The sequence below is a fragment of the Amphiura filiformis genome, chromosome 5, assembly GCF_039555335.1.
Source record: "Amphiura filiformis chromosome 5, Afil_fr2py, whole genome shotgun sequence".
NCBI lineage: Eukaryota > Metazoa > Echinodermata > Ophiuroidea > Amphilepidida > Amphiuridae > Amphiura > Amphiura filiformis.
The window spans coordinates 67,872,272-67,894,663 of NC_092632.1; the positions used below are offsets into that span (position 1 = coordinate 67,872,272).

Below are 22,392 nucleotides of genomic sequence, written 5' to 3' on the forward strand. Positions count from 1 at the left end.
TGGTAAACCAAGCTACTTTAAAAGTGTGAAGTGTTTTGATCCATGCAATCTCAAAATCAATCGATTGAGATGACTAGCGTACTCGTCCCAGTTACATAACAGATGCGGTTAAATGATGGGCGGGGTTACCAACCATATTTGGAGTTATTACGTTGTCATTAACTGGGTTGGTTCAGGTCACTGCTTATGGTAATTCGATTGCGCTGCTGGGGGTATAGCACCAATCTATAAGGACCAACGCCTGACGGCGTTGATTATTAGTGCTAAATATTGCGTTGGTCCTGTATGGACTAGGATGAGATTACTGCATTTTAGTATAGGACCAAACTCGCGGCGTAGCCTATCACATTCTTGCGGTGCTCTTACCGAAAAAGGAAGTTTCATAAAGATTTCACAATTGTTCAAAATGGGCGCTAGTTTAACAAAATTCGTAAGCTTTTCACCGAACAAAATATAAAGACTATTACTTATTTTGATAATATTTAGACGATGCACTTATGAAGAAAGATGGCGGAGGAAAAGAAGTTTGCTGCGATCTCAACAGGATCTGTAAAACTGATGTCAGAGGCGTCTGGTGTTGACAATTTATCAGACGAAATCACCACTGTACTCGCCGAAGATGTTGGCTACAGATTACGCGAAGCAACGCAGGTAAGCTTAAAGCCTTTTCAGTAATTTGCTCATCCGGAGGGTCGTAAAAATCATGCACTTTTGTTAGTGTTATACTAGATGTGCTAACTTAGGCGTTTTGGGTCAAGCTGGGAGAAAAAATCCCAGGTCGATCGTCGACCCAAAATAGCGTATCGCACAGGACAGACCGACCACCTAAGTTATCGTAAATCGGTTTCTCCCAGGTCGACCGTATATTTTGGGTTGCCACATTCGGCCCGCAAACGCCCAGGATTTTTAGCTATGTCGACCCACGCGAGCATGCAAATTAAATAGGTAGGTATGCTAGGTGAATTCAAATTTGCCATCAAACTGCACCATTTTACATATCAAATTAAAGCCCTTGAGTAAAGAAAGCCAAAACTGAAAACATTTTTGTCATAGCACTTTCCGTAACAAAGTTACATCTTGTCAAAGATTGACTTTCATCAAAAAGATTCAGATAGCAAAATTCCCCAAAACGGCATTTAGATGTGTTTCTAGATCTTAGTCTCATGGCGATAGCAGCTTTTTTTAATGGAACTGCTATCAAAATCCTCTAAAATTCCATGTGCGACTTGATTATCACCATAAAAATCATATATTTGGGTCAAGTGAAGTATAGAAAACATATTTATGTAGGTTTCCTTCACCGACCTATTCTCGAAAAAATTCAAATTTCTGTGTAAATATGCATTGTGTTTGGGTCCCGGTCTCGGCGAATTTCGCTGACTAGCAAATGTGGTTACTAAGGTTTGCCTGGGATACCTAAAATAGGCCTACATATGATACGTGACCCGACCTTGCCATGCGATATCATATTACTAGTCTGTGACGAGTATAACTATAAACCATTGTACCGTATAGCGTTCATTCATAACTTTTGCAAGCACCGGTGACTTTTAGATATCAGTTTGTCTTGGCATCTAAATTTAGTACGAGGAACCCATACCGTAGTAGCTCTGCACAACAATAGGGCAGCACCAATACAAAAATGTCATACGGTACCGATAAATGATGTGTCTGTTTTGCCCGTTATTTAAGTTTGTGTTGCGAACTAATCTAAATTAAATAGTCCTACTCTGTACTCACATATTCGTATTTATTAAAGTATTCTTGTTTTAGTTTGCAAAATACAGAGGCAAATTTAAGGAGATATTATAGTCATATTTCCAAGTTTCTACTTTGCGTCATTATGTACACACACGATTATAAGCTTTATTCAGTATCGAAGTTACGTAATGTTACTATGTCAACGGGATCACGCGCTTGAGTTATGAACCACGATCGAAACAATCACCACACAAAGTATATGGCACTTGAAGGCATATCAAAATAGCGTGATCCGGTAACCAAGAGAATTACGTAACCACTTCGATGCTGAATATTAAGCTTACATCCAAGTTTGTCAGTGGCATGGCAGTGCTCTATGTTTTCAGACTTGAGAAAAAGAAAGTAATAAATTATGAGAAGAGGTCACAGATGGGATTAAATAATAATCCAACAAAGAATCACCCTGCCGGACATATGCATGTTTTATGGATACTTTTTTATTATTTGGTCCACAACAACCACCCACGAATGGAGTGCCAATTTCTATTAGCCTAGGCTGTCTTTCGATCAACAAGCGCTGAGGGCGCTATGAATCTCCCAGCTTGACCAATTTGGCCTAACTTGGCTTGCTAGTGCAACCCAGACGTGCATAATGGTGAATTCAACAAGGTTCGTCTAATTTTGTCGGTCGGGGTTGTTGAATCTGACATGCTCATCACTCACAACTATCTAGAGTGAAACTCTTCATGGGATATCTACCATGGCTTACTCAGTCAAGAACCCTGTCTTCGAATATGTTGCACACGATAGGCATTCGATGCTAGAGTATGTTACTATCATTTTTCGGTCGGACAGGGTTGACATTTTATTTCAGTTTATTGAGCCATATTATAACATTTGATTTGCTGATGAAGGCAGGAGGCCCTCAATAATTTTGTTAATTCTTTTTTTACACGTTTATATTGTACTTTATTAAACCAACTTTGAATATAACCTGCAAAAATCAAGACTCTAGGTGGTACATGTAGGTGCTGTAGTTTTGTCAAAATCCTAGATTTGAATAAAATGCAGGAACCATTGTTTTATTTTTATTATACTGTAATATATGGAATTAGTCGAACGCATACACCATGTTCTTTAATTTAACACAGTACGTACATGGCGTGTGGGATGGCGATTTACATTGTACACAACAAAGGGTCATACCATAACACAGCCGAAGGAGTGATACGTACATGTATTGGTGTCATTGGCGCTGGTAGTAAATTCCAAATTTCTTTGCTTTGCCTTTAAAGTTGTTCGGCTCAAAAATAAAAAGGAATATAGGCCTATCTGACAGTAAAAAGCTAACATTGTATGTCAAAGAAATGCTAATCTATTTTGTATGAAAATGTTATAATATGGCTTTAATGTTGAAATTTGAATAAAAGTTATTTTGATGAGTCAACTGTATCTTTTTGAGTTAAATTTGCCTATTTCGAAAAGTCTAAAATTTTGTAGAAGTGCAATTTTAGCAAAAAAATTTTTGCCCCCCCCCCCTCAAATAAACGCCCCCACCACTTTTTTCAACCAAGATGTTTCGAAAATGCCGATATTTCCATGGTATCTTGTGTAGTTAACTTACCAAGTTGCCCACATGGTCGATAATAGCGTCACTTTTTGGAGAAAATCTGGATTGGAAACCCGAAGTGAACCAGAAGTCAGTGTTTCTAGTTCATAGTTCGTCATTTTAGCGTGAGTTTTAAGTTTACCTTTAATGATTTTAACGGGAATTATCGTTTTAAAATTGACCTTGAATAAACGCCCCCCCTTTTGGAAAATGTAACGCCCCTGGGCGTTTATTTGACGAAATAGGGTATTTCCAGTCCAGTCAAATTGTTGCTATATAGTGCTTGCACAACCTGCAACTTCCTGTATTGATCCATGCCTGGGCAATTTTGCTGGAGGACAAACAAAGCACTGTTCACTGCACTGAGCAATGGGGGAAAACTCAGGTTCATGACAAACTGGCCCTGAAAATGTTCAATTATCGCCACTTTATATTAATTTTTCACCAGAGGAATTGTTCAGAATTATTTCTTTATTTTGTCAGCAGAAATGTACACTTTTAATGACGAAATTGAGTTTAGACAAGTTTTCCTGTTTCAGAGCATGACTTTGCATTGAAACAGTACAGAAAACTTTGCTTGCTTGACTGATTTCACTTAGTTTGACCACTTGACCTACTGTGCAAGGGCCCTATAGATAAATGTTTAATTATTTATTTGTTCCAGGCTAGTGCTCAGTTCATGAAACATGCTAAAAGAAAGCGTATGTCAACTGAAGATTTCAATAAGGCATTAAGATGGAGTGACACAGAGGTAAGTAATGAAATGGGCTATTCCATTTATTATCCATACCCCCCTCCCCCGTGGAATATTTAACTATTTGTCTTCCTTACAGGGAGTATGTAACTTCCATTTGAAATACTCACTCCAGTTTTGGAAGGTATTCAAGACATAGGAAGAACCATACAGAGGGAGTATGGGTTTCAAATAATGAAAAACATAAAATTTTGCTCTGTGGACGGTGTTTCTTAAATCTTCCACAGGGGTACAGCCCATTCCTATCATCAGACAAACTCAGGCCCATTTCTTTAACAGACTGTTTTTCCAAAATCAGTGAAGGGTTTATCACTGACTGGGTGCTGGAGGATATTCAGGAAAAGATTGACCCCCAACAGTATGGTAATATTAAGGGCATATCCACATCGCACTATTTGGTCAGCCTTCTTCACTCAATTCACCAAGGTGCTGACAAAGTCAACAACATTGGAACGGTGGTTCTGACGGACTTCTCAAAGGCGTTCGATATGATTGACCACAATATTCTCATTAGTAAGTTTATCCGCCTTGGAGTCCGCAGATCCATCGTTCCATGGTTGTGTGACTTTGTCAGTAACCGTGTCCAATGTGTGCGCTATAACCAAACTCTCTCTGAGTATAGGGTCCTCAATGGAGCTCTTCCTCAGGGAACTAAACTTGGTCCCATTGGATTTCAAGTGGTGATTAATGATGCAGCCCAAAACATGGAGTCTGATATCAAATGTTGGAAGTACGTGGATGACTTGACACTTGCAGAGAGTCGCACACATCCACAACCAAGCAAGCTTCAGGAAGAACTGACTAAGTTCAATGACTGGACTAACACCAACAAGCTTAGCTTAAAGCCATCCAGATCTGCTTCAAAACAGACCCTCCTGCTCATTCTAATTTAAATATTTCTGGCATCCCCCTGAATTTTGTCGATGAAGCAAAAATCTTAGGCGTGTGGATCCAAAATGATCTCCGTTGGAACAAGAACATCTCTCAGATCACATCTAAAGCAAACCAAAAATTATACATGCTGCGCATGCTGAAAAAAATTTGGCTTTAATGAAGATGAGTTGATCACCGTATACAAAGGCTACATTCGCCCTCTTTTAGAATATGCTGATGTAGCCTGGCACTCCTCACTCTCTGCTGGTCAGAGTAGTGCCCTGGAAAGGCTACAACGTCGTGCATGCAGGATTACGCTGGGCCAAAATTTCACCTCCTATGCTGAGGCCTTGCGGACTTGCGAGCTTGAGTCCCTGTTTGATAGGAGAGAGAACCATTGCCGCAGGTTTGCCGAAGAGCTTGCCAACTCATCGCGTACCAATGATCTTCTCCCCCCTACCAGACAGGCGTGTCATGCTCGCAATCTCCGCAATGCGCATCACTATTCCCAGCTGCGTTTCAGAACATCTCGCTTCAAAAACAGCCCCATCCCCTATTTTGTTGATGCATTAAACAAGTAGGGCGCCGTTTATTCGGGTTTTCCTGCATGCACGCACATTTCAGCTTTTATATTTATTGTGCAATAATAGTGTGAATTTATAGTATTTACTTGTGTCTGCCATTTTATGTTATTTTATATACTTTTTCATATTTATATCAATTTTAATGAATGCTTTGCTTTTACTCTGTACATTGACATGTAATTTGACCTTCGGGTCACAATATGTTGGTTTTAATAAATATACTTATACTTAGCACTCATTAACAAAAGCAACATCTTTGATTAGTGTTTATCAATTTGTAAAGATATGTTAGATTTTTTAATTACATGTAGGAGGTAGAAATTTAAATAAATACAACTTACCAGGAATTTCCAAATCGTTGAACATCACATAATCTAAAAACATTAAAAATATTTATTTAGTTACAATCTGTTAGCAGAACAGATCAAACTAATCTCGTAGGAGGGATACACATATATTTTCATGTAAAATGTTTACATTTTTGTTTTCGTGTTTCTGGTGTATCAAATCTTATTTTGGTTCTGAGATCACCTACAAAAATCTGAAAAAGCTATATCAATATACATTTGCCCTCATATGTAGCGTAGAGACTGACCGATCAGATCGGAAGCTTCCGTATCGGGCCGATTATTAGCTTATCGGTAGTGATCTGCATCGGCCGATTTTTCCTTCATCCGCCGATGTAATGCACCGATCACCCAATATCATGAAAGTAATTGTTTCTTTGAATTAGACTAGTTAAATCAAGCGAAATTTAGCAAAAGAACAAGCTTTGTAGGCGATAAACATATATAAAATCATACCGTGATTCAGGCACGCAGCTGAGATAATCAGGTAATTCCCCGCATGCACATTACAATTGTAGTTCTTACTTCCGGTTACACACGTGCGTGCGGGCCGTGTGCAAAACTCAACACTTCCGGGTTACACACGTGCGTGTCAGATTGGAGAGAGCTACGGGCCGCGTGCAAAACTCAACACTTCCGGGTTACACACGTGCGTGTCAGATTGTACGGGCCGTGTGCAAAACTCACACTGACTTGAACGTAAACATAATATTAAAATGGGGCAATCGAATGATTCGATGGACTGGGACATCAGGGGGAAAAGGTAAATTGAGCTTATAATAATCATGGTCAAATTCAGTATTTTAAATGCATATGGGAGTGTGTTTTTTTGTGCTCAGAGCATACATAATTATGGTAATACTTTGCGTACAAGTACCCTTTCAACATACAGGTGAAATTTACTCACGCTGATGGCAGCCATTGTTTACAATTGGGGAACTGGTAATCGGCGATCGAATCGGCAGATCAAAGAGATAATTGATCGCCAATCGGCCGATTCAGATAAGGACCTGATCGGTCAGTCTCTAATGTAGGGATCATTGCAATGTATAATCAGTTTGAAGAAGCTAGCAGGTACAGAACCAACGTTATAAGGACAGTGGTATAACTTATTGAATGACCCTCATATATTCTGTTCTTTACTTTTGTTTTCCGTGAAGCCATTGTATGGGTATGGGTCATCGGATCCTTTGCCATTCAAACCAGTCAAAGAGTGTGAATTGTTCTTTCCTGAAGACAAAGATGTTAGTCTGCCTGACCTTGCCACAGATAACAAAGTATTCAACAGTGCTGGGAAAACCACTGTGAAAGGTAAGGCAAATGTACAAATTAATGTAGGTCTAAGATGCCTTCAGATATGTAAGCCTACACCCCTTCTTTCATCTAAAGCATCCTAGAAACAAGATTACATACAGGTGAACAGGTTGTATCAAAATTATTGGGACACATCAATTTCCAAATGCAACATTAGAATGTATATTTTATGACTTTTTACAGCAATTGTTCAACAAATTATTTGGATCTTATGTTGAATTTTGATGTGTCAAACTCATCCATTATCAATTAAAACTGATGGGTACCAATCATTTTGATACAGCTTGTACATGTAAGCATAAATGTAGTCACATTAAAAATAATTTGAAGAGCTTTGTTTCAAAACCCCTTACATCCACTTGCCCATTTTTGAGAACACATCAAAAAATCATCAAAAAAATCACTGATATATGGGGTTTGCAACAAAAAGCAGTTTTAGGCCGGATGCTTGGGTAGGATGAGCATCCCGCCAAAAACTGCTTTTGTTGAAAAACACCTTATATCAGTGATTATTTTGATGATTTTTTGATGTGTTCTCAAAATTGGGCAAGTGGATGTAAGGGGTTTTGAAACAAAGCTCTTCATTTGTTAAATTTTTCCTCCTTTATAATTATAGCTTTAACATACGTCATACTGAACTTCATTGGCAGTCAACACAACTTTTAGAAGGGCTTGGCAGTTGTTTTTTGGTGTATGTAATCCCAAGTAAACCAAAAAAATTCTTGGGAAGGGAAAGCTGCAGTTTTTCCCATCCTGATTGAGGTGTTCCAAATTTGTTTGCACAATTTCTGCAATATGTCAATGATATTTATATAATATTGAATGGCTTTGAGTGATACAAGAATATATTGCACGGGATAGAAAAATATTGCACGAGTCGAAGACGAGTGCAATATTTTTCTATCTAGTGCAATATATTCTTGTATCACACGAAAATAAGCCATTCAATATTATTATTATTATTTATATCAGGATTTTGCTTTGCGGTAAAATGAAAATTTACCTAGCAACCGGGTTTAATCAATGTGTATTGTAATTTCGGAATAATTATATATAGGTTTATTTGTAGATGTGGATTATATTTCCTAATGTTATCATCATCCAGAATTGCCGCGAATTAAGTTTGTGAGTTTATTTGTTTATACAGTACGAAATCTCCTGTGAGCCATTACGGTGTCTGTATTGTTGTGCTGTTGTATCATGCCACGTGTTGGTGCTGTCACCATGGTAACGCGCGACGAGATACGCGTGCAATATTAAAAAAATATTGTATTGCATCCGGGTATTTTGCAAATATTGTACAATATACAGTTTTATTGTATCGCTCAAAAGTCTGATATAAATGATATTAACAGTTATTTGTGTACTTGCCTTGCAGCAACATGGCTAGCGGTTGAAGGGATTCTAAAACCAACTGGCGCAGGTTAGTTTTTGCTACATATTTCTTGCTATGTTGTTTAGATTTTTCACAATACTCGAAAACTAACTGATGCAAAGTAGTTGAACGTATCCATCACTTTTCTAATTCCATCTGTATGATCTGTATAATATTATTTTTACCTTTCATTTAATTTTGAATCATTCAAAAAATTTGAATAGCCTACCCGCTAGCGACTAACTACAAAGCACTTAGTCATGCTCTGTACAAATATGGTAGTTGCGTGCGCGTAAATTGTTTATTCGTGTAAACACACGTCTCATTAATGTTTTGCAGAGGTTCACTCTTGCATTGCATTTGTGTTTTGGCAAGTAAAGAAGTATGATTGGTTCTCATGCATCGCATATATTCATGAGATAATGAATTAGAACCTGCTGGGTACTTCATGAAATATCAACCCTTTCTCATGTATTCATTGTTTTCAATTTAATAAATGCAGTATCACAATCGCAATTCACTGTAAAGAATGTTGATATCAATCTTCTGTTGCTGAGGCCTGCCCATTTGGTGATGATCAAAGTTAACATTTACTTTAAAACAAGTGTAATATTAAATTAATTTCCTTTATGATACAGGTGTAACTCACAATGCTGAAAAACTTCCTGATCACATGCATCAGTACTACACTCAGATTACCAAGGCTGTGTTGGAAGGCAATGAACAGTTGAGAAAGGTATGTGCTATATGGTACCATGGACAGATATACATAGGGGCAAATATGGTGTACGCCCTCCCCTAAAGAGAAACATATTTAAGAAAAAGGAGAAGGAATGGAAGGATAAAGAGAAAGAAAAGAAAGAATAATATATGAAATAAAGAACTAAGTGAAAGGATATTTACTACAGAGCCCTTTTCCCCCGGTCTCTCTACTGGATCCAAAGAGGTCAAATTAAAAAGTACCGACTCCACCATGTTTGTGTGTCAATCATGGAGGCTACTTTAATGTATCCGACTATCCGTATCTTATCCGTATTTTATCTTCAAGTATGGTACCCCTGTGGAAGAATTAGCTAAAGTCTTCCACAGAGGGAGTAAGAGTTTGGAATAGAATAGACATTTTGGGCAGTTTCAATTTGTAATACTTGCTCCAGTTGTTGAAAGATAGGTAAAGCCATAATACAGGGGGGAGTATGAGCAAAATGATTAACCCTGACCAATTACATTTGAAAAACATACTCCCCCTTTGGAAGATATTTCCAAAATTTTCCACAGGGGTCAGTGTGGATTTCAACTGGAATAGCCCAATGCATTCTTGGTATCTTTTGTGTAAATGCAAAGGCATGCAATGTTAGGCCAAAAAAAAACCCAAGTTTGTTTCCTGTAGCGTGCGCATTTCGTTTTTGACGGCATATTGTGCGCATTTGAATTTTTTTTTTGCTTTCACCGCGAGGCATACTGTTTTTGCAATGTCCGTGCATCCGTCCTTCCGTCCGGAGGCTATATGGATGCATGGATGGACAGATTGACTTCAGATTTTCAGGATAGGTGGGTCATGGTCAGAAACTCTGGCTCCTTTTTTTTGGATGAGGTTCAAGGTCATATACTGAGGTAAAAGGTCATTTGAGGTCAGGGGGCCCATTTTCCTTATTTACCTCTTTTCTCAGAGACTAGGGGTCGCACATTCCTCAAACTTGGTGGGTGGGTGCATCTTGACCCCAGGCAGAACATGTTTGTATTGGTTAGGGGGTCAAGGTCACCTGAGGTCATCCAGGGGTCATCTGTGGTCAAATTAGTAAAAACTATCATATGGCCATGAAACTTGATAGGTACAGTCAACATTTAGCGCAAAAATTTTTGAAGGACATTTTGGGGTCATCTGGGGTCACTCAGGGGTCATCTGAGGTCAAATTAGTAAAAACTTGTATGGGCATGAAGCTTGGTGGGTGCAGTCACCATTTAGATACACATTTTTGAAAGGTCATTTTAGGGTCATCCAGGGTCACCCAGGGGTCATCTGAGGTCAAATTAGTAAAAACTTTCGTATGGGCATGAAATTTGGTGGGTACAGTCAACATTTAGAGCCAAATTTTTGGAAGGTCATTTCGGGGTCATCCAAGATCATTCAGGGGTCATCCAAGATCATTCAGGGGTCATCTGAGGTCAAATTAGTACAAACAGTCACATGGGCAGGAAACTTGGTAGACATAATCAACATATAGAGCCAAAATTTTGGAAGGTCATTTTGGGGTCATCCAGGGTCACCCAGGGGTCATCTGAGGTCAAATTAGTAAAAACTTTCGTATGGGCATGAAATTTGGTGGGTACAGTCAACATTTAGAGCCAAATTTTTGGAAGGTCATTTCGGGTCATCCAAGATCATTCAGGGGTCATCCAAGATCATTCAGGGGTCATCTGAGGTCAAATTAGTACAAACAGTCACATGGGCAGGAAACTTGGTAGACATAATCAACATATAGAGCCAAAATTTTGGAAGGTCATTTTGGGGTCACTAGGGGTCATCTGAGGTCAAATTAGTAAAAACTGTTGGATAGGCATGAAACTTAGTGGGTACAGTCAACATTTAGAGCCAAATTTTTGGAAGGTCATTTTGGGGTCACCAGGGGTCATCTGAGGTCAAATTAGTAAAAACTATCATATGGGCATGATACTTGGTGGGTACAGTCAACATTTAGAGACACATTTTTGGGAGGCCATTTTGGGGTCATCTGAGGTCAAATTAGTAAAAACTGTCATACGTGCATGAAACTTGGTGGGTATAGTCAACATTTAGAGCCACATATTTGGAAGATCATTTTGGGGTCATCCAGGGTCACTCAGAGGTCATCTGAGGTCAAATTGATAAAAACTGTCGTACGGGCATGAAATTTGGTGGGTACAGTCAACATTTAGAGCCAAATTTTTGGAAGGTCATTTTGTCAAAATGTCCGTCACATATTTGAGAAGGCTATTTCTCGGAAGTGGTATGTCATGTTGTGATGCACTTTGGTGGAATACAATTGTTATGCAGTAGATTTCGGCGCAAAATATACAAATGAAGTACTAGCTAATTTGCATAATGTGCTAATGTACAGTGATGGGTGAAAAGGTGTATTGGGGTCAGGAAATTCTATGCTTTTTTGAAAGGTCATTTTAGGTCGTCAAATTCTTAATATTTTTCCTATGGGCATGAAACTTGGTGGGTATTGTCACCATTTACAGCCAAAAATTTTGAAGGTCATCCGGGGTCACCCAGGTGTCATTGGAAGGTTGTTTTGGGGTCATCCAGGTGTCATCTGAGGTCAAATTCAGTCTCCTCTGTTAGGCTTGAAGCTTTGTATCAACTTTTGAGTGCCACATTGCTCCCTTTGGTGGAGGCATCACGGTTGACGCTTTGCGTCGAAAACCGCGACATCCGAGAACCGCGATCCATCTAGTTTCCACTTACAAAGAAAAAAAACCTGAAAAAATTGCAAAAAAATAATATAAAACACTTCTGGAGTAAACATTTACACATTACACAACAAATAAACAATATAAATATTCTTGAATATGAAGAAATATGATTTTTTTGTGTGTCAGAGAAATCCACTGTAAATTCCCATTCCAATTTGCAGCGAAAAGGGTATTTTTTTTTTCCCATTTCAAGACATGGATAAAAAAAAAAAAACAAAATGCATTTCGCATTTGACTTTTTGGACCTGCTACAGGAAACAAACATGTTTTTTTTTGCCTTATGCATGATTTGTTGGAAATGAGTGATAGAATGGTCTGCCTTCATAAATGCAAAAATAGTTGTTGCATGGTGACGATGACTGGTGGGGCACTGCCTGTACCCAAGGGGGCCACTCAAGTATGATAGTGTACTCATGCATGACCAAATTGTCTTTAAATAGCCCCAAACGAGTTTTATCCTACCAGCAAATTGAGGCCCTTAATAAGGTAATTTAACTATAAAATTTACCCCCTAATGAGTTTTTTGGCTATTAAAAATGAAACATCTGTACCCTTTTTGGACTCGTAATTTAGCAAAAATTTGAAAAGGTACCCTAAACAAGTTGTTCAGTTTCAGAAAACTATCCTTATTCTTGAAAATCACTGTTTTTTAGACCCTTAATTAGTCACTCGCAGTAACTTGCTTAAAAAACACCCCTTTTCCTTGTTTTTTAGTCATGCGCATGCGTACAGACCATTTATGTGAGTGACCCCCCGGGTGCATGTATCTCTATAATTTACTGAATGCCCCATTTAATAGACAAAAATGCAAAAGATAAAAACCAAGACGACAACATTTACATTGATAGTATACGTTCATCCATTCTTACAGGCTGCATTGCAAGACTTGCACATCAACAACAAAATTGCCGGTTTGCTGCCATACCTTGTTAACTTTGTATCGTGTGGAGTGAAGATGGTCAGTCATGATCTGGTGCAGCTGACAAGACTCTTGGACATTGTTAATGCACTCACCAGTAATCCGGTCATGTATCTAGGTCCATACGTAAGTGTTATCACCAGCCCGGGGGGTTTATTTGGGATATTATCTGGTGCAGCTGACAAGACTCTTGGACATTGTTAACGCACTTGCCAGTAATCCAGTCATGTATCTAGGTCCATACGTAAGTGTTATTAGAAAATGGGCTTTCCAGCCCACAGAGTTCATTTGGGATATCATTTGGTATGCATGCTGTCGCAAAAAAAAATGTTGAAAAAGAAAAAAGGGCTACTTTTTAGAGTTAAACTTTGACGTTTAGGGTTGGACTTTCAACCCCTCTTCAATGTTAAGGGTCACTTATTCGCAGAGTGTTCATTTGATTTCTTGTTCTGATTTAAGCCTGAACTAAAATAAAGAAAATGAATCAATGTAGGCCTAGTTCCAGTGTATTCTCTTTATTAGTAGCCTACTAAGTGAGAGAGTTGTCACCCTGAAGATTTTTTGGAAATTTACTTTACTTTGTAGCAATATAGAGTGAGATAATACCATAGTTTAATCCTTCTTTCAGTCTCAACTTAAGAACCACAAGACCTGAAATGTTAGTGCAATTTTGTGGTCACTTGGCTTTCTACCCCTGTTTACATAAATTCATACCGTGGAAACTTGGCATGTTGCCCATGGGGATTGACGCTAAGTCAGGTACCGCGTGAGCAAACTAAAAAATAGCGCAAATAGCGCGAGCGTACACAAAAGAAACTTCATGCGATGTCGCCAGGTCTGAACGCTGTACCGGCGTCAGCTGAATTTGAGTATGCTTAGAGGGCACAGGCATGGAAAATTCCAATCTGTTTACTTATTAATCTGAGCATAAATCATTCTTCAAATCGTTTATGGTTTTTGTAGCATTCTGTTATTTCCCTTGTAGATTATAAATTCTTGTCACTCATAATCTACAATCCAGGTAAAATGTTTGCCCATGCACTCCTCTGCAATGTTGCCCAGAGCCACATTGTAAGCAGGTCTCTGAGACCCTGTAACATTCAAAGATTGGGGCTAGGGAAAGTTGGTATGCATGCCCGACTCATTTCACTCACCTTTTTACTTCTGACACAACACTCATTTGAATTGTTTTGAGCAAGTGCGCCAACTGTTTTACCTGGATTGTAGCTGTGGATACAATCATTTTGAAACCTAATGGGACAATCCCTTGATTTTTTCTTCACCACAGCTTGTTCAGATTGTCTCGACAGTGATGTACTGCATCTTGGAGCCATTAGCAGTGTCTATCAATCCACATAATGACCACTGGGCTTTGAGAGATTTTGCTGCAAGGCTACTAGGTCAAATAATGAGGTATGTTGGTTATCACAGTCTCAATAATGCAGACCTCAATAACCGTCATAGAACACAGTGATGTACTGCATTTTAGAGCCATTAGCAGTGTCTATCAACCCACATATTGGTTCATGAGAGGCTACTAGGTCAAATAATGAGGTACCGTATTGTCTGTAATAAACGCCCCTGGGGCGTTGCATTTTTCCAAAAGAGGGGCGTTTATTGGAAGTGAATTGTCAATGAAAAAAAGTTTTTTAAATCGGGTTCAATTTCCCGATGGTGCTCCTGTTGAAAGGAGGGATTTACGACTATACTAATACTACATGATGGCGGCGCCCACGGAAAATAACATTTTTGTGGGAAATAAAAACAAAATTACATCTGTAAGTGCATGGAATAAAAATTGAAATTAGTGAAATTCTATCATAATTAGGCAATGAAATGGACAGGTTTCGTCCATGCAATTTAACAATTGTGACTGATGCAAGTTTTAAGCTTACCTACACGTTTTCATTGAAAAATTGGAGGGGGCGTTTATTAGAGGGGAGCATTTATTACAAACAATACATTAGGTTGATTATCACAGTCTCAACGAAGCAGACCTCAACAACTGTCATAGAATACAGTTTTGCGCTGGTCCTGTTTGGTGATTATCAATGTGTCTTTCTAAGTTTCTGGTTTTCCAGCCTCATATCTTTTGACCATCACAATTTTAATTCTTGTTGAAAACTAAAACACTTGCATGTAGTAGTTTGGTTTCTCAGCAGCACAAAATGGGCTTTCACACCTCCAACCCATCAGTGCAGATAGACCATTGGGCTAGTCCAGTTGAAATCCATACATCCCCATATGGAAAACATAACCTTAATCTTCCACACAGGGAGTGTGAATCTTAAATGGGGTTACCTGATTGGGTGACTCCATTTAAACTCTACACTCCCTGTGTGGGAAATTAAGATAGTGTCTTCCACAGGGGGTGTAGAGATTTCAACTGGAATAGCCCATTTCAGTAATTCTTGAAAGCCTTGTTAAATACATCACCTCTTAAAGGGGGGTAACCCTATTGGTTTTGGATATGGATTGTCTTTAAAATTACATAATAATATCAAATATCGCCCCCTTTATGCTGCTTTGTGAAAAAACGAGAATATTTTCAGCGTAAATGTGAATAAATAGCCAAATTTGCAATCCAATACCTTGGTATACGTGAATTGCATTCTGGGTAGGCAAGCAACAAGAACCATTTCCGTTCAGTATGACTAATTTAATGCTGACATGCTGTACAATCAATGCCCGCCCGTATTGAACGAAAAATATTTGTTTTTTTCGTACCGTTTCAGAAAAAAAGGAAACAAAATATATTTCCCCTTGCAATATGTACATTTCAAATGAATATAAAAAAGTTTGGGTTAAAAATGGAGAGGAAAAAAAAAAAAACCATTCCGTGCGGATTTTGAACCGGTACCTCTCGGTAGGAACATGAAGCCAAGCTAACCGACTGAGCTAATCGCCCGCTGCCTCCATCGTGGAAATTTTATAATTAAATACGGCAGACCGTCTAGACGCGTCTCCTCAGCAGTTAGTGTGGTTCGCTTTTTTCACAGAATGTGTATGACGCCTTGAAACCAAAGTAGCTATTGAGGAGACTGATATTTCGAGCTATTTCGTTCATAATTCCCGACTCAGAAATCCAAAGTATTTACCATTGTTTACAAACCGGTAGCCTGTAAAAGCCGCTGTGTTTCATGATTTCTCCGGAAATACATCGACTTGGAGCGTCAAATTTCAGGATAGTAATGAGAAAAATAGTATCTATTATGTGATACCAAAACCTCATCAACAATGAAAAAAATCGGGGATGATGCTGTCGATCGGGTTACGGACCTTTAAATGTAATCCTTGAAAAATCCTTGATTTTTTTTTCAGGTCATCCCTTGAATCATCAACTCGTTTTTATCATCAGCTGATAGCCACCTTCCAGGAAGTTCTCAATGATCCAGCAAGACCTCTATGCTCTCATTATGGTGCTGTGGTTGGTCTCAAAGCATTAGGGCCCAAGGTGAAATTGACTGTTTTTTGTTCAGTGTAACCACTAGTTCTAAATGTGTTTGAAGAAAGTTTATTAACTTTTCCCAGAGTAGAGCAAACTTGTACCTTAAAAAGAGTGTTACTTAATAACACAGTTCATATTTATATATCATTCCAAAAAATGCAAATCCTAATATTAACGAGCATAGAACTATGATATGTTACAGAGAAGATACCTTGCACTTCCCACAATGCATTTCTTTGACTTCGGTTTTCTGTACTGATTTGCTATCTAGTGCAACATGGGTCGATAGTGACGAGAAGTACCTCAATGAACAGAGCACATCCAGATCTTGCAAAATATGTTATTTCTAGACTTTAGACCCATGTTAAGCCAGCCTATTCTCAACATGAAAACTAAGGGAACCTGTGCAAAGTTAGAGGAGTGTCATTTGATGTAATGAGGTGATGCATCATGTTGCAAAGGACTCTGGGAAGGGTAAGATATATCTGGGTGTATCCTGCTTCAGTGTGATGGCACAGCAGATGGAACTGTTAGAGGTTCTTGGAACAGGTGGTAGCTGTAACATTGTTCAAAATGAGGAATCCCTGAATTCCTGGAGTGACAAATAAGCAAAATAGCCTCCCTGATCCTGGTCCGGGGCATCCCTCTTGCCTTGTATAGGTTATTTTTACAGTCATTAGTCATATTTTCATCAATCATACTGGCATACTCTACTCTGGACGATACATCACTGTCTAATGTGAATATTGTATGTATAATCGTTGTTACAGGCAATAGAGCAAGTTTTAGTTGGTCAGATATCATCATATTGGCCTACTCTACAGCAAGTCCTGGATGATACATCACTTTCTAATGTACAAGTTAAAGAAGATGGCCACAAAGTGCATGGAGCAATATTAGTAAGTAATATGGAAACATACTCTCTCAAGTTTCTCAATACGAGGGTCATTCAATATATACTTTCACATGAAAATAAAAAATTGTGGGTTAAAAATGGATTGGAAAAGAAATAATTCCATGCAAGGATTTGTGACAGGCACAAAACTTTCCACTGGACTATCTGCCCCATCCTTGCCTCTTGTTGAAGATAAAACTATATATTTTCATAAATTATTGTAGCTGTGCGTGTAAAAGAGTGGAAAAAATAGACTTTATAGATAGGTGCGCTATCATACGTTTTGTAATTACTTGTCATAGTATTGTGTGTGTTAGAATACTTCATTTATACAGCTTTTTTGATTATATTTTTGTTGCACTTGGTGTTTTCATTTGCAGTGAAATCTACAAACCAAATCACTGTATATTTTGATATCTGTCAATCAAGAGGGTAATCACAGATACACATCAACCATGCCCATGCTGTGTTTGCCTTATTCAGACAAATGTTTACTATTTTATATACGTCTAGCCCTCTTCTTTTTTTCCATTATCTATTGTATTTCTTTTGCTGGTCAACTGTCGATTATATCAAGTAATGTGGACAGGTCAAGATAATCCTGGGCAGGTCAAGATAATCTTGGTCAGGTTAAGATAATCTTGGTCAGGTTAAGATAATCTTGGTCAGGTCAAGATAATCTTGATCAGGTCAATAAATTTTGAACAAGAGAAGTACACATTCATATTTAGAAACACTGGCCACATTATTGGGCTTTTTGGACATTTCAACAAACTTAAAATGTGTCATAGTACATTATGAGGTGATAAAACTATAGAGGGCTCTAATTTTGTCTTTTGTTTCTCACCCTTTATCTACTACATATACGAGTCTTGGCTATGTTGGCTACATGGCTCATTATTTCCCATATCTTCTATACTTAATTCATAAGCTATCAGGTCTTGCTTACGACATGATTTTGTTAAAAGAAAATGTGCTTGAATAATACTTGACACCGCCTGTCATTGCCTGATAATAACAATAGATTCCTTTGTTTTCTATTGTTTCAGTTACATCTAAGAAACTACAGGTTCAAATTTCAAAGTAACTCCAGCATAATGTTATGCTATACAATTGTGTTAATAGTCTATTATGTGTATGTAGGAAATTTGAAATTGAATCTCGGCGAACTTTGCTTGATCCCATTACACATTGTACACACTTTCCATGACTTCTTTGTAATTATTTGTTTACACAACAAAAAATCTTTCTGTTTGAATTCCAGAGTGCTGCTGTGTGCCTTCTCAAATGCAAGCAGGCCTCTGCAGGTGATAGCAATCAAACCAGCCGAGAAAGCTCACCAAGCCAAAGTCCTGGACACCAGACAGAGTTTGCCTTTGGTACTGCTAGCCATCTGATGAGACTTGGTAGTACCAGCATAGAGGATACCCAACACACCACAAGTGATAAGCATGATATTGCCGAGGTATATGCCGAACTCTACGAATACCTCGGTGATAGTTTAACAGCACGGCTTGGATTCTTGCCGGGAATACTGCCAAAACCTCAACCACAGAGAGATATCAACCTGTTGAAATTAGTTAACGGAGACTCCATTTTGTCGAAATATGCACTAAGCTCTCGCGTAGGTCCTGGAGGCGACGCTGCTCGGACGGCTACTCTTATTACAAGACTGAAATATCCCGACAGGCCTCGTCTTCCAAACTCGGGCAGAGAAGGACTGAGACCTCGTCATGCAAAGGTGACCAGACGAGGGAGAAGTCGTTCAACAATACTAAAAGATGCCTTTCCATTAGCAAAAACAACGACGAGGCTTCAAAGAACAGAATTCACCACAGCGATGACGGTACCTGGTAAAATCCGTCAGGTGAGGACTAGAGAGAGAACTGAAAGCGGAAGCTCTCCGTCTCCCGCCACTGACATTGTTTATTCAGCAGTGTGGCGTGTGAATGCTAAGATGCCACTGTTTGGCAAGAGAAGGCAGTTCACAAAACCAACAACATCTTCTAGTAATAACTTCCAGAAAAGTGTCCTTGGGCTCAACTCTTTGTGGTGATGTTGGACAGTGTGTGTACCACCAGCTGTGACCTACAAAGAATGTGCCAGTTTCAGACTTTGTTTGACGGTGAACCCACCAAAACAATCAATCTGTATTGGGCTGTTCCATTTAAAATCCACACTCACCCTATGGAAGATTTTTGAAATATCTTCCACATGGGGAGTATGAATATGAAATGGAATGAACACGTAAGTCATCTCCATTTGAGTTTCATACACCCTCTGAGAAAGATTCAACCTGAAACTTCCACTGAGGGAGGTTGAGTTTTAAATGGAGCTGCCAATATGTTCATTCCATTTGAAATTCATACTCCCCTTGAGGAAGATAGTTCCAAAACCTTCCACAGGGGTAGTGTGGATTTGGAATGAAATAGCCAATTTGGAAGTGCCAGATGACAGCATTTTATGTGAAGGCAGAATTGGATAACGAAGATGTTAACGATAGTTACCATAAATGAACTGAAGGAGTTTGATGATACTTAAGAACTGCTGCATTATTAGCTTTATTTGGAATGATACCTGATTGATAGCTTTATGTAATAGTTTGACTGAAATGTTGCTGATATAAACATTTTGATATCTGAAATATGTTTGAAACATAACTGAACTTTGCTATATGAATAAAGAAATACATAATCAGTTGCTTCACACATTTTTCAACCTAATTATTGCCCTGGTTCATAAGAAAGTCATTTCATGGAGGCACATTGGGTTATTTAGAGGGCATAAATCAGAATCGGAATGCGTTTAAGGTAAAATATGTCAGTTAAATTACTGTGATCATTTTCAATCTGCATCCGTCAGATTTTTACTTAAAACCTTGCTTCTAGACAGCTTTTCACTAGGCGTTACAAAAATAATGTTTTGTTTCCTGTAACATGCTTTTAAAAAAAAGAGTCGTTAGGTATGTAGGTAAAAAAAATTATTTTGTGGACAAATGTTGTATCCGTTCTAAAACAAAATATCATAGGTTGTGGAAAAAATAAAAGCTGCCTGAATGTTTTTCTGGGATTTGGTATCTGGAATGTAAATACATATTTATATATGGAAATAATAGAAACTACACGTTTTACTGTACTTTATAAATGGTTTATTACGCTCACTTTTTTTTCCCCAAAAAAAGTTGATAACATTTGCAAGTTTGGCAAGTTTTTGCAGTCGGGTTGGTTACAGGAAACAAACATATTATTTTCGTTAGGCCCTATTAGTCAAAACTAATACTTCAATGTGCAAATTGCATAGACTCAGACTAATAAGTATAGATGGTACCCAAGAATCCAAGTCCAGCATCATCACTTAATGAGGGCCAATCGTTCCTTGACGTGCAAGATGTCAAAAATGCTTCTCCCAATCTGGTCTTGATCTCGGGTAAACGCAAAGGCACGCAACATTATGTGTGATTTGTTAAACACAAGCGATAAAACAGGGTTCCCCAGCGTAAACATAGCTTGTAGATGGAATATAAACACATCAACAAAAATAAGTCCCCCTCCCAATATTTCGTCAAAGCATTGTAAGGTTGCATTTTGTTCCAATTAACTTTGAAATAATTATATGACTGTTTACTAAATGTTGTGTGATAATGAAAGATGTCCATGACTTCAGGGCTGAATGAGCCCATATTGAAGACAAAAACTGCCCTTTCCAAAAGTCACAAAGTAGGCCTATGCTTGTCACAAAAGTTGATTCATGGCTTGTCACTAATGCAAAACCATGTGGACTGTGGTTGAGTGCAGTTTAAAATCGTCACCAAGTGAACATTCATGCAAATCCCTATCTTGATGCAGAGCTCAGCACAGTGAGTGGTAAGATGGTCAGTCTCATTCCATGTCCCAATACACCTTGCAGTTAACAAGCATAGGCCTACTTTGTGACTTTTAGAACGGGCCGTTTTTGTCTTTAATTTGGGCTCATTCAGTCATGAAGTCATTGACATCTTTCATTTTCACACAACACTTAGCAAACACTCATATAATTATTTCTCAGTTAGTTTTATTGGTACAAAGTTTTATTCTACGATGTTATGACAAAATTTTGAGAGGGGGACTTACTTCTTTTGATGTGTTTATAAGAGACAACTCACTTGCACAAAATGTTGTTGGTCTTCGAATAACCTCTTCCTTCTAGGGCTCATGGACACCGCAATATCTCAGTGCACATTCATTGTATCATTTCAGTCATCTACATTTTCCAGTGAGCACTTGAGTCCCTGCATTATTTTGTCAACACTCTGAAGCAAGTTTTTAACACAATTAAAGGAGTACTTTGTGATCCTAGCATCCTCATTTTATGACATTTTTTCAGTAGAAATCCACGTAAAAAGCTTATTCCCAAAATTTCAGTTGTTTCCGGTTTTACGATTCCGAGTTATGCATGATGTGTATTACACTGCTCCATAGACAATGTGTGTTGCATTTACCAGAAAGTAATTAAAATTTCACGATATTTTTGCTAAACGAATTAATCGGAAAGAAATTTTTTGTACATGAACATTATGTAGCCAGAGGTTTCCAGTGGTATAAAAATCTCAATTTTTTTAAAGAAAAGTGGGGGGTGATGCTGTGGATCATCAAATGACCTTTTAAAAGCAATTTATTTATTTGTTCACTGCATTGTTTTTGTAGGTTCACAGTGAATTACTGATGCTTTGAGGTGTTGGGCAATAATATAAGATTTCAGCAGGTAATTGTCAGCATTCCATTTCAAAATCAACCAATTGATTCCATCACTTTGGCACTTGATCCAAATTTCAATCACAATCAATCATTTATGTCAGTGTGGAGTTCCATATTCATGAGATGTTTAGTTGACATTGCTAAATAAGCATCCTCTTTTGCCACTATCTTTCTAATGTGCATGGTTTCTACCTGTTATTCCAAAAGGGGCGTTATTCCGAATTGAGCAAGGGGCGGTATTATTCCAAATTGAGCAAAAATCATCAGCATAGTGCCAACCATAACCCCTAGGGTCTTCCATAACCTGTACAGTATCTGAATAACAGGGCAACCCTTGTCCCAATTGCACCGTTTGGAATTTGAGACTGCTCATGCTCAATACTA

General features: G+C 38.3%; 1 protein-coding gene across 1 annotated transcript; it reads left to right on the plus strand.

The window, feature by feature from the left end:
- The first annotated feature begins 400 nt into the window (after positions 1–400).
- Positions 401–21,074, plus strand: LOC140153603 (TAF6-like RNA polymerase II p300/CBP-associated factor-associated factor 65 kDa subunit 6L). The gene is made up of 10 exons (XM_072176389.1): positions 401–651; positions 3,975–4,061; positions 7,029–7,179; positions 8,561–8,605; positions 9,196–9,293; positions 12,885–13,058; positions 14,221–14,345; positions 16,254–16,386; positions 17,151–17,279; positions 18,540–21,074. The coding sequence occupies exons 1-10, from the start codon at positions 508–510 to the stop codon at positions 19,329–19,331; spliced, it is 1,878 nt and encodes a 625-aa protein (XP_072032490.1). The 5' UTR covers positions 401–507; the 3' UTR covers positions 19,332–21,074.
- The last annotated feature ends 1,318 nt before the right edge of the window (positions 21,075–22,392 follow it).

Bases quoted from the DNA above. Each gene is read 5' to 3' on its own strand.
- LOC140153603 (XM_072176389.1), top strand. From the start codon at position 508: ATGGCGGAGGAAAAGAAGTTTGCTGCGATCTCAACAGGATCTGTAAAA. The intron at 7,180-8,560 runs GTAAGGCAAATG...CTTGCCTTGCAG, and splicing joins TGGGAAAACCACTGTGAAAG to CAACATGGCTAGCGGTTGAA. The intron at 13,059-14,220 runs GTAAGTGTTATC...TCTTCACCACAG, and splicing joins TCATGTATCTAGGTCCATAC to CTTGTTCAGATTGTCTCGAC.